Source organism: Megalops cyprinoides, chromosome 11, assembly GCF_013368585.1.
Source record: "Megalops cyprinoides isolate fMegCyp1 chromosome 11, fMegCyp1.pri, whole genome shotgun sequence".
Classification (NCBI taxonomy): Eukaryota; Metazoa; Chordata; class Actinopteri; order Elopiformes; family Megalopidae; genus Megalops; species Megalops cyprinoides.
The window spans coordinates 23,517,694-23,535,655 of record NC_050593.1 but is presented as its reverse complement, the minus strand read 5'-3'; the positions used below and the strand labels follow the sequence as shown (position 1 = coordinate 23,535,655).

The 17,962-nt window shown below is 42.4% G+C and overlaps 1 protein-coding gene across 1 annotated transcript in view; it reads right to left on the bottom strand.

The window, feature by feature from the left end:
- Positions 1-17,962, bottom strand: part of clybl (citrate lyase beta like) — a 73,373-nt gene that overhangs the window by 10,105 nt on the left and 45,306 nt on the right. The window contains exons 3-7 of the mRNA XM_036541382.1: positions 14,584-14,772; positions 8,872-8,973; positions 7,766-7,859; positions 7,153-7,320; positions 469-593 (exon numbers count right to left, since the gene is read on the bottom strand). Of these exons, the coding sequence (XP_036397275.1) occupies positions 469-593; positions 7,153-7,320; positions 7,766-7,859; positions 8,872-8,973; positions 14,584-14,772 (678 nt within the window). The remainder of the gene's footprint in view (positions 1-468; positions 594-7,152; positions 7,321-7,765; positions 7,860-8,871; positions 8,974-14,583; positions 14,773-17,962) is intronic.

Here is a 17,962-nt window from a genome sequence, read left to right as displayed (position 1 = left end):
GTGAAAGAACAAAAACTCCACTAAGAGTGGATTTGCTTTAACCTTTGAGATAATGAACTACAGCAACAACAGAGCCATGACCACTATAGCAGTTACAGTAGTTCCTTGAGGCTATTCTTAGTGTACAAAATACTGGCAGCAAGGTGCGAGCAGATTGTGAATTACCAGCGCACCATCTCGATGGCAATAGCCCACAGAGCAGAAAACACAAGACTCAATGATGCACTAAATTAGGAACAATAATATTCTACACTTAATTTTCTTTTTTCCCCCCATCTATGAACACCTCACAGCATCAGACTGATGTTGACTTGGATGAGGACATTATCACTCATGTCAGAGAAGTAATGCAATAACATAACAGCTCCAGGACTGATACACGCCCCCAGTCATACACAGACACAGCTGTAGCTCAGCACACATAACATGTTTTAGAGGAAACAGATTAAGGGAAATAAAAATGTGTACCTTCCCTAGCTTCTGGTGTTCATCAAAGGCAGCAATAAGCTCCCGTGCCCATCTAACCCTTTCTGGACTGGGGGAGAATTCTTCCTGGACGGCCTTGATTTGGTTGGGGTGAATAACTTGTTTTCCTTGGAAAAAATGTCAGACCAGAAAAGACAAGCACATTAGCAAATGGTTGTCAGAAACAAAAAGTTAAAAACATTAAAATAACATGAAAATATTAAAGTGAAACATACATATCATTTCTTAGGCTTATTTGTTATTTATTTAACAAGTGATACATACAACAATATTAAAATATGTACACATTGAGTTAATGGGATTCAAACATACAGCATATAAATATTATTCCCAAGTATAATACAATATAATAATGCTGGGGTCAAGAAGGACTATAAATAGTAGTTACAGGACTATGTGCATGTACTCATACGGAGTACATAAATTGTATTTCTTTTTATTATAACTGTGTTTGCCGTGTCATAACACATTTCAGCACGGAGCCGTGGCTGCTAGTTGACATGAGAGTTTTCATTGCTGTATCAGTATTTCTCTGAGTCAAAGTTGCTGATGGCAGGGAAAAGTAAACTAGGGAACAGAATACAATGAGGTGTTTTAGGGAAATAGTCACTTGAAGATGAAGAAATCTGAGTCCACTGTGACAGCTCGGTTGGATTTCCCTTTGATTTTAACAAATAGCTTTCACATAAAAAAACATCCCAGCAAAAATCAATGTGACTGCATAACATTTAGGTGAAGAAAACACTAAAAAAAACCCTCTTAAAATACCCCTCTCTTTATCTACGTGTTTGTTGAAGGCTTTTACACTCATGAGTTTGGAGGTGTGCAATTTGGAGCGGGTGCCAGCAGATGTACGGGTCTCCCTCTGTCCCTCTCCGAGCGCTTCCTTGACTGTCTGAGAATTTGGGGGACACAGCAGGGGCAGAGGATGCTATGAATCACAGGTGTCATCCCAATTTTCGCTCCAAGCCCCGCTGAACTCTGAAACTTTACTGCACGCTTAGTTACACTTCAATCCCAGATGTTGGCTGTGTGGATTTCCAACCCTGGGTTTCATTATGGCCGTTCCATGTACTGCCCCGGTGCTTTAGAAGACAGATACAGAGATACATAAGCTACCAATGTCAAGGGTAAATCACGGCAATCATTCCATTGCCAGACTGGGTATTAATGAGCCATAAGGATGAAGACCTTGAAACCATTACAATGCAAGGTCGTGAAATTCTGGCTTTACGGTTACACATGACTTGTAGTTCAACTGTCACATCCTACAGGTCAATGTACGACAGTTATTTTTTCTCCTTTTAACAGAGGGGAGAAAAAACGGAACACAGCAAACTTTGTGTGTCTGCCTCCTCACAGTGTGTGCTTCAGTTTGGGGAAACATAAAGGAACAGGTTGAAGGCCAGGCTGCACTGACTGTCAGAGGTGAAAAATCCAAAACTGCACAGCTGAAATCGACAGCAAGCCGTAGGCTTTGTCATCTCAATTTCAAGTCCATATTGGGGAAAAAAACATGAACCATTTCATCCTCCACAGCAATCACAAAGCAATTTCAAACTGCTGTTTAAATTAACCATGAAGACAATTTTAGATAAATACAATTAGAGCTGAGCTGGAAGAAATGGCATAGTCTATATTCCAGTGGTGTATATAAATATTTTATGTTTTATGTGCTTCATCATTTAGTGATATGCATTCCGTTTACACAATATTATAATTCCAGATCTTCAGGTAATTTGAAGAACATTATGAAAAATATTATAAGCTATTGTTAAAATGACTATTTTCATGCACTAAGATATACTGCTAAACCAATTTTAATGAGTTCCTAAGAGGTAGAAAAAAATGAGATTGCCAAAAATACCTATTATGAAGTTATGTTTAATATAGAGCTAATATAGTTTACTGTGATTGATGCATATCACTGGATTCATTTAATTGAGCAAATGAACACCAAAATAAAAGCTCAGCCAAAGCCTTCAATTTCATTAGCAATTTTAAAATAAATTTCAATAAATCTGAGCAAGTCCTCCCATTTAACGACTGCACAAAATCAAACGTCAGATTCCATTATACGTTTCTGATTATTAAAAACATGTATAAAACACATTTGACATTTTTATGGCTTTAGAAGTTCATCATTTTCAATTTCAAGACAATTCTGAATGCCTCAGTTGTGACAGCCATTTTAAATCTTTGTGGGGAAAAAACTGTCCTCCATCTTTTGAACTGCCATATGCAAACTAAACTATAAGACTACAAACTGCAATGGTGCCAGCCATGGGTTTTTTTTTTTTTTCAAATTTTATTTCTTTTGCTGCTCTGATAAAAAAGGTTGTATAAAGAAAGACAGAATTGTCTCAGTCCCACCATTCACATTGCTAATGTGTCATACAAAATAAAATTAATAATGAAAACACAGGGTTAAAATACCCTCTATAGCTGACTATTCAGCAACTATTAGCAGCAGGCCATTACTTTGAGGTTTACTGTTGCCTCCAAACAACATATCCTTAAACATAGGGGCAAGGATTAGAAGTACATGGGAAACCCATTACCTCCATCTGCCAGTATTACCTGAGTTAACCTCTACCACTACTGAATATTTTCAGACTGGTTTTACTTCAGCTGTTCTATTTTGTTTACAATGGCTTTAGACAGTGCAATTGGTCATTAGCTGGATTTAGGCCCAGATTCTATCTGACCTTATTGTGTTCTCTCCCTAGTATTAACCAGCTATCTGAGGTCAGAGCTCCATTTTTTATTGTTGCACAACACCAATATTGTGAAGTAATGAAAGAAGGAATGTTTGCTTAAATTTGCTGCTCAACATGAAAGTGAGTGTCGCAGTTGTGAGACTGATTCTTGTCCTTAATATTTCCAAAATTTTTGTAGCTCTCTGAGACAGGGCCATAAGAAGCTTTAAAAACATTTCTGTTGCTGTGCTACAATTACGGGTATACTCCAAAAAGGTGCATGATATGTGGTGTATCTACTGATCTTAGCGAGAAAACAAGCTTTATGCAAAAGTAATTTGACCTTTTAGTATGACAGCCCAAGGTGCTGCCAGGTTTGTGTGCCGCAATCATATGAGTACATAGCACCAAGTTATCAGGACAAGGATGGTGTGTGCAGAAGACTAGGGGTAATTCCCACAGAGCCTCCAGGCCACTGTCTCTGCCCTCCCTCAGGACCGGCCTTGTTGGATCAACAGCCTAAAGAGGAGGCCCTGGTCCCATGTCTGCCACGCCCGTTCTGAGGCAGACTGGCAGGGGGCTTGTTCCCTCACATCAACAAAACATGCCCTCTTCCCACTGCAGCCACCTGTTCTGGAGCCGTCGCAGTTTAGCCAGAAGGGTGACAGAGCAAGCGGGCAGGGTGCTCCCACTCCACCCACTGAGCTGTCATTGGCTCTCTTGTCCTCATTGTTTGGGTTACTTCCGTCCCTCCAGCCAATCACAGCTTGCCATCTGTTGGAACCACCTCATTGAAGTATTTTTATTTAGCTAAGTGCCGAACGTCGAATGACAGACAGAGCTGCTAGCGCTGAAATACAGCTACGCAAAGCTGTGTGCCGGCGTGTTTATTTTAAATGGCGATTTCTGGTTTATTTTTTCACAGTTAAACCATACAATTAAAAAGGGAGGAATTGCAATGCGTTGAGCCAAAGGCAAATTCACTCCAGCAGTGTAAACAAACTGACCAACTGCAACCGCACACATTTTGAGGGAAAACACTGGTCACCACATGCGAGAAATTACAACATGGTCCCCTGCATATTAGACCACCTTAAACTTCCCCAATAGACCACAAAAATGAAATTCAAAAACAAAAACTGCTTCAGGAGTGTGAGGTTACTGGCCATGATGAAAAAAGGAATGAAGCGAACACTTTGCCAGCATGTGCTGTCAACTGAAAAAAATTTTTAAAATCCACCAATAAATCTTAGAACATTTATTTTTATAAAGCCAGTGACCTTTGTTATGAGCTATTTTATTGACCTTGCTGTTCATCAACTGTACTGACAATCGCAGCGCAGGGCTTAAATACTGTCAAGGTCAATTATCTTGCAGGTAATGCTTCTGGGTGGAGAGTATTATTGCTTAAGTAGACTGTAGGCACTAATAGCTACTAACTAAGATTATACAGCACTGGGCCCATGGCGGTAATCTTTTAATCCACAGCCTTTTGCGTATTCTGTGTAATACTGATTTGAACAATTATTGTTATTCAGCATCCATCTATTTCTATCCATGTGTGTATTCACTTGCATCATTTCAAATCCAGGTATTTCTCTAAAAAATGTAGCATTAATGTATTAGTATTAGATTCCCTCCAATATCTTCACTGTGTAGATACTGTTAACTCCATTCCCACGAATCCAAACTATATTGATTTAAATCCATCCATGATAAATCAATGACAAAATTTTACTCTGAAATGACTTCTGGTAGTTCTGGTCTGGTAAAATTGTTTAAGTCTATATTTCAACTCTACTGCCTTGCTTCTAGGAAGGAGTCTCGTTGCCAGTTAGCCAGCAGATACTCATTCAGAAATATAATCAAGACTGAGTGCAGAACTCCAGGGGTACAATCACCTAGTAAGGAGACAGGCCGGCATAGGATCTGCTGGAATATATTAATATTTTTAATTGCCACTGACGAACAGAAAAACCAACCACTGCTATGTCACACTTTTTTTTCCATGACAACGACACAGTCGTGAACGAGTTCCCCTTCAAGCCCCACAGTGCGCGCACACACACAGACACACACACAGACACGCGCATGTGTGTGTGCTTTTCACTCCGATCTAATACACTGTAAACACGGGCGGTTCGTGCCGTGCACACTCTGCAATGTCATCGGAGAGTGGCGATGGCAAACAAGGTCACAGGCAAATCAGCTTCCGCCGTGGTAAGAGCGCACACAAGAGAGCGCACGACGCGAAAATCCATCCTCGCCATTCGTGGCACGAGTGGAGGGGGGGGGGGGGGGTGGGGGGGAGTCATTAAACTGAACTCCACCTGGCACAAACGACTCGCTCTCGTACATGACGCTTTACTGATCACAGTCTGAGTGCGACATGGTGAGCCAGCTCACGGACTATCGACTTAGCTGATAAAACAAATGGCATGCTTTCTTTCAGCCCCTTCCTTCAGGTACTGGGTACTGCACTGAACAAATAGACGTCTGCACGCTTAAAGACTGGGGCTCTATTTTTTCTTTGCAGCACAGCTGCAGGAATGTATTACAAATCTCACAAGAGGTTAAAATAAGATGCAAAACCAGAATTGCTGTACATTGCAGTGTTTCTAGCCGCAGTAAATGCAACCACCAAGTACCACATATGAACAATCTGTAATTCAAAGGTGAGGCTGCCAGTACTCCTAAATCATAACATATGAATCTTTCTTGCTAAGACATGAGAATTTCAATTGCAGAAAGAAAAACAAAATACCACAACAATCTTTCGACAGGAACTCAAAAACAAGGTGTAAGATTCGCTGAATGCTGAAAGACAGAACATCGCCCAATAGCATACTGTAGGGGAGTGTATGTGTTACTGTATACATAAATTAGTAGGGGTAACACTATGTATTCCGCAAACACCAATTACGTATTCATTAGCAGATCTGCTGCGGAGCACGATTTCCAGCCTCCTGTGGACAGTTACTTGCTCCCTGGGGCTCCGCCCGCGTTGCCTGGCTACAGACCTGTGCCACAGACAGCCTGGAGCATGTGCCCATTTCTGCATATCACCTTCGTGCTTCTCTCATTATGTGATGTTTATTCTTCTGTCTTTCTGGGAAAAGATGTCAAAATCGGGGATAGAAATGTACTGTGTCTAGTGTGCCAGCAAGTCCAGTTAAAGGAGGCGTGGGGGCTGAGTGAACAGTAAAAACGGAGGTGAGATTTTTGGCTGCAAAAAACAAAAAACCTCAATCTAAAAGGATTGTTATTCAGTTCTTTTATTACTCTAACCTTTTTGTTAGTAAAAAAATATATGAAGTTCAATCATTTACATTGTTTTCTCCTTCCATGGATCACAACCTTACGTGACTGTCAGCAACTGTAGAATAATAAATGATAAAATGATTCACACATATGCAAAGAGGCTTCGTTTCAGTCGAAAGCCACATTAAAAACAAAAGGAGGAAAATGTTCCGAAACAACCGCTTACAGTAAAAGCACAGATAGAGCACGAGGAGATGAAAGAGCAGCAGCAGACTGGGGTGAAGAGGGCTGGTCCAGGTTCAAGGGGGCTCAGGAGGTGGAGGGAGTGTGGGGTGTGTGTGTGTGTGTGTGTGTGTGTGTGTGTGTATGCACACGCGTGTGTGTGTGTGTGTGTGCGTGCGCATGTGTGTGAGTGCGCAAGTATGTGTGTATGCATGGACGTGTGTGCTTGTGAGTGTGTGTGTGTGTGTGTGTGTGTGTGTGTGTGTGTGTGTGTGTGTGTGTGTGAGTGTGTGAGTGTCAGTATGTGTGTATGCATGGGAGTGTGCTTGTGAGTGTTTGTGTGTATACACACACTTGTGAGTGAGTGCATGTGTACTCATGAGTATGTGTGTGCATGTGAGTGTAATTGCAGGTGTGTTTGTGCGTGTGTGTGTGTGTGCGTGTGCGTGTTTTTATGCGCGGGGGAAGGGGAGTGATGTCGTACCAGTAAAGCCCATCAGCGCGCCCTCTCTCGCCTGCTTGCGGAGGCCTTCTCCATCCTGGTAGTCGATGTAAACAAGGTCGATAGCCTGCAGGCCAAACGCCTTGGTTGTCACCACCACCTTCTGCCGGGCATACAGTAGCTCCCTAGCATCCTTGGTCCGTGTGGCACCTAAAACAAAAATGATAAATATATTAACAGATGCGGACACAACGTAAAAACAATATGTATTCATTTCATGACAGAACACAACTAAAATTGTACTGATGATCCAAGTAAGTTAATATCACAAAATCAACAATTTTGTGGATCTTTGAAAATAAATGATTCCACTTGATACATTGCACAGTATATAAAGAAAAATACATAACCAAAATAAGTAAATTTCATGCCTATAGCTACAGAAATGAATTCAGTTTAACAAAGAGGAAGTTTTCCCGAAAATAAAAATTGGATATTTTTAAAATGATTCTCCAATACCAAAGAACATCTTAAGAGAACAATGCAGTTAAACAAATATCATTCTATATTAGATTTCAGATACAAAAGTCCAGTATACTTTATAAAACCTAATGCTGAAAGCAAAAGTCGACAATGTGAGAAATAAATAGAGGACCTATGCTGGCACAGAAGTCGTCGGAGCCGAACACCACGCCGTCGTGATGCAGTCCAGCCTTCGGTCCAAGGCGGCAGACCTCCTCGCAGACAGCCTGGGTGACACAGTGGAGACAAACATGAAGAGCTGTGCGTGTGTGTGTGTGTGTGTGTGGGTGCAGCCAGACGCAGAGTGCGTCCTGGCACTCTGACAAGTCACCCAGTCAAATGGCTCATGTTACCGGCTCTATTCCCACACCCGCGGCCCCCTCTCCAAACAACGTGGCTTTGCAGAATAATCATCTCCTCGCGGGCAAACCTTTAAGATGTAACCAGGTTCGACAATCACCTGGCTGTTCTGTCGGATTACACGTCACTTTAACGACCTAAGGATCGATGCTACTACTACCTTTGCTGCTTTCTTTACTTCCTTTGAAGAGATTTATTTCTCTTTGCTCTGGTTCAAATCCAGACAGTCTGCAGAAGAGTCCACAGCACAGACTATGACAAAACAACTCACTTGCATGGGGGGGGGGTTGGAATTTGATATGCCATTGTGTCAGCCGTGGAGCAACTGGAATTTGTCCGGTGCCTTTGTCATGTTCCAAAGAAGTTTCACTACTTGCTGTGACACAGCAATGTTTTTTTTTTTAATGTCGTGGCCCTGGGACTGAGCCTAGCCTTAGCTGGAGAGATGTGCCCAGACAAACAAAACAAAACAAGGGCAAAAATATCAAAGGAAGATAGCATGTTCCCTCATCAAAGACCAGAAAGGTGCCCTTTCCCCTCCTGCATTTCTGAAGGTCAGAGAGCAAAAAAACTATTTCAGAACGATCACGTTTCTGTTGCGTACGGCAAAGTGTGCTGTTAGTTTCCTGTGTTTTTAAAAAAATTCTGGCATACTGATTCAATGAGTTACCAGAGAAACAGGCAGGACGTAAAGGCCTCTTTCAAACTGGCTCAAAAACGGAAGGCAGACATGACAAATACACAAGACCCTTTGAAAGTAAGTGTTCCTGGGCTTTGAATAAATGTGGACGATAGAACATACGCTGGGTGATGCATTCTTTAATCTGGGGCTGTCAGGACCACATGTTGTTAACGCACAAATTCCTGTCATTAATTTACCTTAAAATTGAGTAGACCCACGGCAGTCTCCACAAAGGTGACCAGGCGAATTGGCTCCGGTAGCGTTCTTCCTTTCAGGTGGTGCTGAAATCTGTCGGCAAACTGAAAAACATGAGAGGCAAAATTCTCTGTTTTAATGAATGAAAAATTCAGCTGTGGAGGAAAACGAGCTGGAGGAGTTCAGCAGAAACCAGGCCTCTAGTCTTTTCCCCATGTATTCTTTTTTTTTTTTTAAGATTTTAAGGGGTAGTAGGAAATTATCCACAATCACTACAGTCTTATCATTTTTTTAAACGAATAGATTATTAGTAAAAAATAAATGAATTAAACATGTCATACTGAGTGTTTCTCACATACAGCATGTCCTTTGAGAGTGAGAAGGACAAAAAAGATTTTACTGTCATCTACTGTCTCAAGTTACATGTAGTTCAGATGACAGAGTGGTGAGAACGGTGCGACAAGCACTTCGATGACACTTCTTACATTCTTTTTTTCTGTACCTTTCCCACTAATATTCCAGCTTACCTAAGAAGGCTTCATAATGAAGTTTAGCTCTTTGAAGACCAAAGCAGTCCAATTTTTTCCAACAGACCAGTTCACAGCTAGCTCTGGGCTGCCAGTGGGGTAGCCCAAATTCCAAAATCTATCATCTGGAAACACACAAAAGCTCCCTCTGTCACATTTTCCCTTTCAAAGCCAGTTAAAAAGAGAAAGGGAAAAAATCCCTAAAGTAAAAATCTGTTATTCTTTGTCCTTCCTTTCCTAATAAACACAAGCAGACAGAAGAGGGATAAACATAACCTCAGGTAAGCAAAAGCTATTTTTGTAAATAATGACAAAAATAACCCTAACATGCACTCATTTTAATTCAAAGAATATTACTTCATTGAGGGATTTTTAAAAAAAAAAAAAAAGGGGGTGGGGGTGATCTTAATCATCTTTCCATTCAGTCTCAGTTGGATAAATCATATCTGAGAGATTTGCATAAATATAAACCATCAAAGACTTTTCATCTTCAAAGGGGTTTTCAAGACCCAATAAGCTTTGTACTGTAATCATCAGAGGTCACAACCCGGCAGGAGTAACGCTGCTATGGCAACATAAAAAAAACGAACGCTGAGGGCTTAGCATAATATTCCCCCTAACAGAGAGAGGGCTGTGTTCCCAAAGAAGGAAGCTCATTTGGAGGCGGCTCCGTTTCCTTTTTCTCCGCCTTTATCGGGGGGCTGTATTTTCAGCATCGTTCGCCAGATTCTTCTCGAAAATAATCGCGGCGGCCCGTTTCCGGCACGGCGCCATGTACAGCCTGCAGCCCCCTAAATGGACTGAAAAAGCTTACTGCAAGGCAGCACAATGGCACTAAGATTAAGAGGGCCATTAGTGTGCCTTTGAGTGATAACAAATTAGACGTACATCTTCACTACTCCGAGTCTATGGATATGCCTTTTTAATTAAATGTTTATTTGCGCTGGCGTGTTGGAGAAGCGTGCGCAGTCAATGCGTTTTGGTGTAAAAGACCCTTGATGCTGCTTGAGGAGGGCTACATTCACTTCTTTATTGTTCAATTATTGGAGGGTGCTCTGTTCTCAAGAGCCAAAACTGTCCCAGCTGTCAATTACAGCTCATCTGCAGACCTGCACAGCACTTATCCTACATTAAGAAAAAATTCCATCCTCCATTTGCAGGCAAACACTCAGCCCCAACACTCTGCCTCTATGCTGGTGGAAGCTGAAAATGGTTCTGAAAGCGGTCAAGAGACTGGAATAGAGAGAAAGACAGGAAGAGAGCCAGAACAAGCAATAAGGCAGAAAGTGGACTAGTTTCAATTAATTTTCTTCAAAAAAAAAAAAAGAAAGAAAGGGGGGGGGGCAGATTAAATGTTTCCGGCCTACTGAAGTGTTCATTTCACAGAAGGGGGGAGAGGAGAAAGAAGAATCGGGGAGGGAACAGGAGGGAGTGGAGCGGGGCGGTCCTTTCAGTCCCCGGTGCACACCCAATGGTGCCCGGTGAGAATGCACTCCTCTTAAGAGTTTGTGGGAGAATTGTCCCCGGACAAAGGAGAGAGTTACGCTTGTTATAGTCCAATAAGCCTTGTCAGTCAAACAAGCGCAGAAAGAGCGGACAATGGGAGAGCAAAAGATTCTCAAACAAAAGGAAACAAGTAAGCCCATCTTTTAGTTACAAATCAGTCCTGAGGTTCCTCTTCTAATATAAATACAAAAAGGAGGAAAATAAACAGCAGAGGGATTTACAGCTCTGCGTACAAGCAGGGGGAATAATGAGCCTTGTATTCCTGCTCTAACTCTCTAAGGACGGGTTAGCAAGCATCTAATCCACTGCAGACAAGAGAGGGAAACCATAAACACATACAATGAGACCCCATTAGGAGAGTATCCCAGATCTAACAGTTTACACCCATATTTAATATTTAATAAATCAAACTGACAGATTGCATTGGTTGTAGTAAGTTTTGCATTATTACCAAAATGGTGCTGCTGTGATCATCAACAGTTTGTTCTCATGGCACTGACAGAAGAAGAACAAGAAATGTAGGAACTGTAGTTCCAAAAAACAGGAATGATGTGACCATACAAAGGAAGAAAGAAATCAAACCATTGCATACATCAGTTATGAATATGTTTAAATGAGACAATTTGGAACAACAGACAGGCTTCTTTGTATTAAAATGTAATTTCATAGCACAAGTCACATCAGAGTAATAAAATAGTCCATCCACTGTAGTTGTAAAACATCTCAACACCTTAATTTGATGGAATAATTTTAATAGATTAAGAAACCAGGCAAAATTTGTGTTACTTTCACCTGGCTTCTAAACAACACAAGTTAAAAAGGCAGTATACCACTACAGTGATTTTAAACAGGGAATGCTAGATTTCGGAAATGGGTTACTATGGGAGGGAAGGCTCTCCAGGACTGGCTGGTACTGTGGGACCCAGTCAATTCATGTCTCCCACCCGGCACACTTTCAAAGTGGCTGCCTGTGCTGGGTCACTGTGCTGTGACTTTTTCACTGCTCTTAATCTCACGTATCCCGCTGAGGCAGTGAGTCCTGCCATGTGTGAGGCATGCGGAGCGCATGTTCCACACCCACACCAACACACATGCACACAGATACAAGCGTGCACACGGCTACTCGTGCTGTGCACAGCCACCAACCACTTCTAGTGCATCAGTGCAAACCATAGGAAAATTTCCAATAATTGATTTGATGGATTACACTCTTTGCTTTGATGTTAGAACATATGGAGTCTGAAAACACTCATATGAATGTGGTACAGATCAATAAATCAGTTAAGCATTTTCTAAAGCCTCTTTGTAAACACATTTCTCAATTTGCCTATTGGGATTTGATGGAAAAAATAATTTGTTCATGTCAGATCAGGGACACACAAATGTCGTAATATACATAAATATGCAAATGTTAAAATACATGAAAATAAAATTAGGCTAAACTAAGATTTACTTTATAGGGTCACCGGGCTGATGTCTTTTGTATCATTTTGTTGAGATGTTACTGCAATATCCTTCTTTAAGGTCAAAATGATTGAGAAACCAGCAAGAGGAGAAACTGACTGAACACCTGTCTGTGATTAAAAGGGGAGAAACAGAGAGCTACCCAGGAAACAGATCTGCACTAATTAAAACCACTAGTTAAAAACTTCCTGCCTCTTGCCCCAAGTAGCTGTAAGAACCAGACTACCCCCCCTTCCCTTCGTCCTTCCCCCTAGTAAAGACATTATGACTCCTTTCAGGTCTTTCAAAAAGTCATGCAGAGCTGCTGAATACACACACATTTCTGTTCCACTGCACAGCCTCCACACATCAACTGTGAATGTGTGTGTGTGTGTGTGTGTGTGTGTGTGTGTGTGTGTGTGCATGGGTAGGTGGTTTTGTGGAGTGGAGGGGAGGGGAGGGGGAGGGAGAGAGCGCCTACAGCGGGATCATACAACCCTGTTGGACATCGCCAAATCCGCACCTGAGAGACACATATGGAGCCGATCAGGAAACAGTGTTTAATGATGTCGCTGTCTCCTGACCTGTGAGTAACTGACATCTGTGCTGTGGACTTTTATAGGGGAGCCACGGCGACGGTTCGCCTTGAAGTTGCAGCCCGTCATCGACGTCCCCGGCTTTGTGGAGCAGACACGCCGGCATCCAGTCAGCGGCTTAGGGTGCCAGGCCTTCCCTTTTAGGGGTGGAGTCTGTGAGCCTCTCAGGAGACCTCAGGGAGACACGCAAGCTCTTTGGAGCAGCACTGCCATTTATGCTTGTGTCAAATCTCTCAGCAAAATATCATGGCCACCTTCCCACCCTCACAAGCAAAATGAATTGCCAAGGTGCTTCAATAGTGTGTTTCTTCCCAGTCCGTTGTTCGGTTTCTAATAGCTGCCGACCACATGGCAGGATTTTAAGTGGCCTCCAGTTTTCCCGGAGTACCGCAGTGGGTAAAAGTCGAAATTGTACTTATTTCAAGACATCTATGACTTCCAAGTCAGATTTCAAAATGTCATCTGCTTTTTGAGCAGTTGCCAAGAAAAACACTTCGTCTCTCCCCCTGGCTCAGAGATGTGGATCAATTCCCATTTTACAAAGAGGAGGAAAAGTTTGTTATAATTCTTTTGAAGAGGCCTGTGGTTTCCTCTTACTTCATGAGTTTATACATGAACACTGCTGTGTTCTTTAAAGACGGCTGGAAAAAAAAATGAAAAAATGTCACAGATATTTTTAGTATTTCTCGCTTTCTCTTGTTTTGTCAGGCTTACAATTTCCTACCTCGCCCTGCGCACTCTATGAGTAAACTTTTTGTATCCCTGGCATCTGAATATTGTGTATCTGAATATATCACTTTGTGGCACCTAGAAATATAAAAATGCATTCCGTTGTAATTTGATAACGCAATGTCACGCTTTGAAAGGCCCCCTTTGTACTTGCAGGAGCAGAGGCCATGCTTGTCGCCGCTCTGACACAGATTAACACACGTGACTGCGAGCTGCATGGTCCGTGCCGGCTCCGGTGCGAACGGGTTGATTTTTTTTTTAGTCGCTCTCTCAGGTTGGCGGTTCTCAGACAGCCCACCTCACGACGGTGCCGGGGTCATTCCGCATGGCACCTTTTTTCATTACCACGCCGCGCCTGTTCACACGGCACAACACACCTGGAGGGCGCGGCACAGTGGGGTCTGTGTACTGGCACACCGCGTTCCGCCGGCTCACCCTCTCTTGATCTCATCCACTTACCTGGCACAAGAGACAGCAATCCCACAGTCATCGATTAAAGCCAACCCAGGGCTGTAAATAAAAACACTAGGAATAAAACCTGAGGAAAGCGTTTTCTTGGACATACTAAGAATTCCTAAATCTGACTTGTGTTTGCCGCTGGTTGAATATATGCTTGGTGCATCCAACATGCCTGGGGTTCATTGTGAAATATCTTGTGACTTCTTCCAGAAAGTTTTCGAGTTCCAACAAGATTCACCAATGTAGTGATGAAAGCAAGGTGCACTGCTGATCATTTTTTCAGAGAACAGCCCTGGGTAAACTGTAAAGGAGACAACAAGTGCAGATTTCCAAAAACACCACGCCTCTTTGATATTTCTGTGAGGTGCTGTGAAGCAGCTGCACACGCACGTTCACACACACACACACACACACACACACCATGCTGACATTAAAGAAGCTGCTGCCCACTCACCCACTGCACTTCCGTGATGTCCTCCACCTTGGGCAGCATCAGGGCTGGGGGCAGCACTGCAGACTGTAGGATGACCTCCAGGTCAGTGTCCGCCAGGCCACTGGACACAGAGTTGACCCGCACACACTTCTCTGTGCGACCCAAGTTCAACTCTGCCAGCATCTTTGGAATGGTCTCCCTGGCTTCCACCTACACCACCCCCGCCCCCACACACACAAAAATTGACACATTGATTTGAATTCTTACAAATGGCATTCATTATGTAAGCATTAAAAATCACAAAGAGAAATAAAAAAAAAAAAAAAACTAAAAGTACAAATAGACTGTGCTGAATAAACAGGTTAAAAAGCAACATCATGTACCTACCTTCTCAAAGAGTTAATGCAATCAGGGCATGTATGTGGCAAAAAAGAGGGATGCAGGGATTTAAGGAAAGAGTTGAAATGATGCAAAATTAATGAATTCAGTAGCTCCAACTTCTTCCAGAACATTTTTAACATCGATGCCCACTCTGACTGAACAGCACTGGGAGAAACACTGTTCCACTATGTCCTGTCAAAATTTCCATCTCCTATAGATGCAAGAAATTGACAAAGTCCCCCAAGTGAACGAGAAAAGAAAATGGAGCTTTTTACACACTGTAACTTGCAAAAATACAATAGATTGATATCATAAGGTTTAATTTGAGCTAAATTTGTGCCTTTTTCGCAAGTTACCCCACACCACAGTAAAGAAGACCTTAAAAGGCCTCAATCTAATTGCAATTTACATATTGCTTAATTTTACCTTGTAATTTTTTTTACACTGGATTCATACATACTCTTTGAGAAGCAAAGAAAGGTAACACTTGCTTAAGTTTGTTGCAGTGGGGTTGAATCTGGGCCAAAGGGTCTTCACAGCAGAGAGCTGTAATAAGCTTCCAGTGTGCAGGAAAACGCATGTTTTAGGCACACAATGCCCTCTCATCATCATAATGTTGAATTAAGGCAACAGTTCAGACACCTCATCACAGATTCCCAGTATTGAATACACACTCATTTCAACTTTCAATAGAAATGCACATTTATACATTGACCCAGTAAAAAACATGCAATACACGGCCATGTGTACATTCAATTGATAATGAGCATGCAGGACGGGGAATATAAGAAAAATACACCTTGGGAAAATTGCATTTTACTCTGCATTTGTTATCAAAGTACACTTAACATTTTAAGAGCAATAACAACCACTGTGCACTTAATACATACTTCAAAGAAAAGTACCATTTGTTCAGGGCTGACACCTACAGTCCCGCACACAAAGAAAGAATAAATGATCTTTTATCTGTATTGGATTTATTATCCAACAACAAAACCATATAGGGCAGAAAAGTCAGATAAATATGAAAAAGTAGTACAGAAAAACATTTTATTTAATGGCAAAATGGTGACAACATAGTGTAGAGTGTGTTATTGACTTTGCTGAATCCACAGCTGGTTGAACAGGATATGGCGCTGGATGTTGGGATTACCAGGACACAGAGGAGGATCCATGGAGGATCCTCTTCACTAGAAACAGCTGCACTCAGACCCATAAGGATCCAACTCAGGCTGCCCTTTGCACTTCAGCTCTCTGCCAAGGTTGCCCAACACAACAGCAGTCTATTCGCAAATGCAGGCATTGAAACAGCATGGCAGGAAGAGGGGTTGGAGGGTGAGGCAGTGTGGAATGGGAGGGGATCAAAGTCAATCTTCAACTTAGCATCTATCAGTACTCGGCAGCACACGCCTGCAGATTCAACACAGATGTTGACTTGGGGGGGACGGTCTACTTTGGACGAGAATGTAGAGATTCGCTGGAGGAAAATGTGGTGTGAGTTAAAGTGCATGAGGAAACGGTAGCGTAGGACTTGTCAGGTCAGATCAGAGGCGGGCCCACTGAGAGCGGGGCCTGGGCCTGGTGGTAATTAGCCGAGCTCCCTGGGACAGCTGAAGGAGAGGGGATAACGAAGCCTGAAAGAGAAGCACCTAGGGTGGGGTCATCCCCGCCACACGGAGGGGGCCTCCACCACAGACCACAGAGCGGGCCTAAAGATCCCCCCAACAGTCACAGGCCCAGAAGGCAAAGGGACACCTAGTGTCCTTTTCTATGAAATTCAGAACCCTAGGAAAGTGGCTGGATGTACCTAAAATCCACAAGTAGCCTTGTAAAGGCAGTTGACTAGTTTATGCTTACAACTTCCTACCACTTTTAAATACTTACTGACATTTTCCAAACCACATTAAATTAATTTAAGCCTTAAATAAATAAAGATATTCATGTTAAATGACATGTATACTGCAGAGAACAGCCATAGCTTCCCTTTAACACAGTTCATCTAAAAAAAAAAAATCAATGGAACACATGGTGATCATTTAGCACCTTGTCTCAGGGGTACACCATTCATTGTTGCGCCCACATCAAAGGATCGCACACAGAAGTCTGCTTCCACATGACTGTATCCTGGCCATGTGAAACTGGCAGGGCCCTTTATTAAGCAATAACTGTAGATTTATAAACCTGCTGAACATACACTAGATTTCTGAACATATAGGACGTGCTACTGGATCTCAGCTAACACAGTCCTCTCTAGTATTTGGAGGCTTAGGAAACAGGACATGCGACTGAATCTCAGCTAACACAGTCCTCTCCAGTATTTGGTGGCTTAGGAAACAGAGACATGTGACCTCGAGGTGGCTCGACTGCCAGGAGTCACATACATGGCAAGCCTGCTTGACCAAACAAACTACTCAATTCTCGACATCAAAAGTATAATAAATGGTCTCGCATATCGCACTTGGATAAATCAAACGGGGGCAGGGCAGCCTAAACCGCCAGCTTCAGAGAAGGTAGGCCATATAAAATGCCACATATTAAATTCCTTTGGTGTAATTAAATACCTATAGAAAATTGTCTATTGTCTTTTTATGCTCTTAGTGACATGACAAATGTACTTTTAAAGAGCTGAGAAAGAATATCTCTGAGACAGAAATACTTTAATCCTTGGCAATGTCGATAGCTAAACTACTTATTTCTGCAAATTGATGGCGGGGGCACTCTTGAGGGCCACTGGGACTCGTTCCTGTGAGCACAGACCTACTATGTGTTTGAATAACTGACTTTGAAAAGGAAATGTTTTACATTAACAGATCCCCTTCCAACAAGTTGCTTCAAAGCCCCTCCACAATCAACCTGCGTCCCACAGAGTGTCTGTGCAAGGCTGAGTTTGAGAGATCTTTGATATCCACCATCGACTCAGTCATTAAATCTCGACATGACGGCACGACAGCACATACGCAAAATGCTAAAGAGACACAGTTTTTCAGAGGCATGCTTTCAAGTGCAGAAATCTTGACCT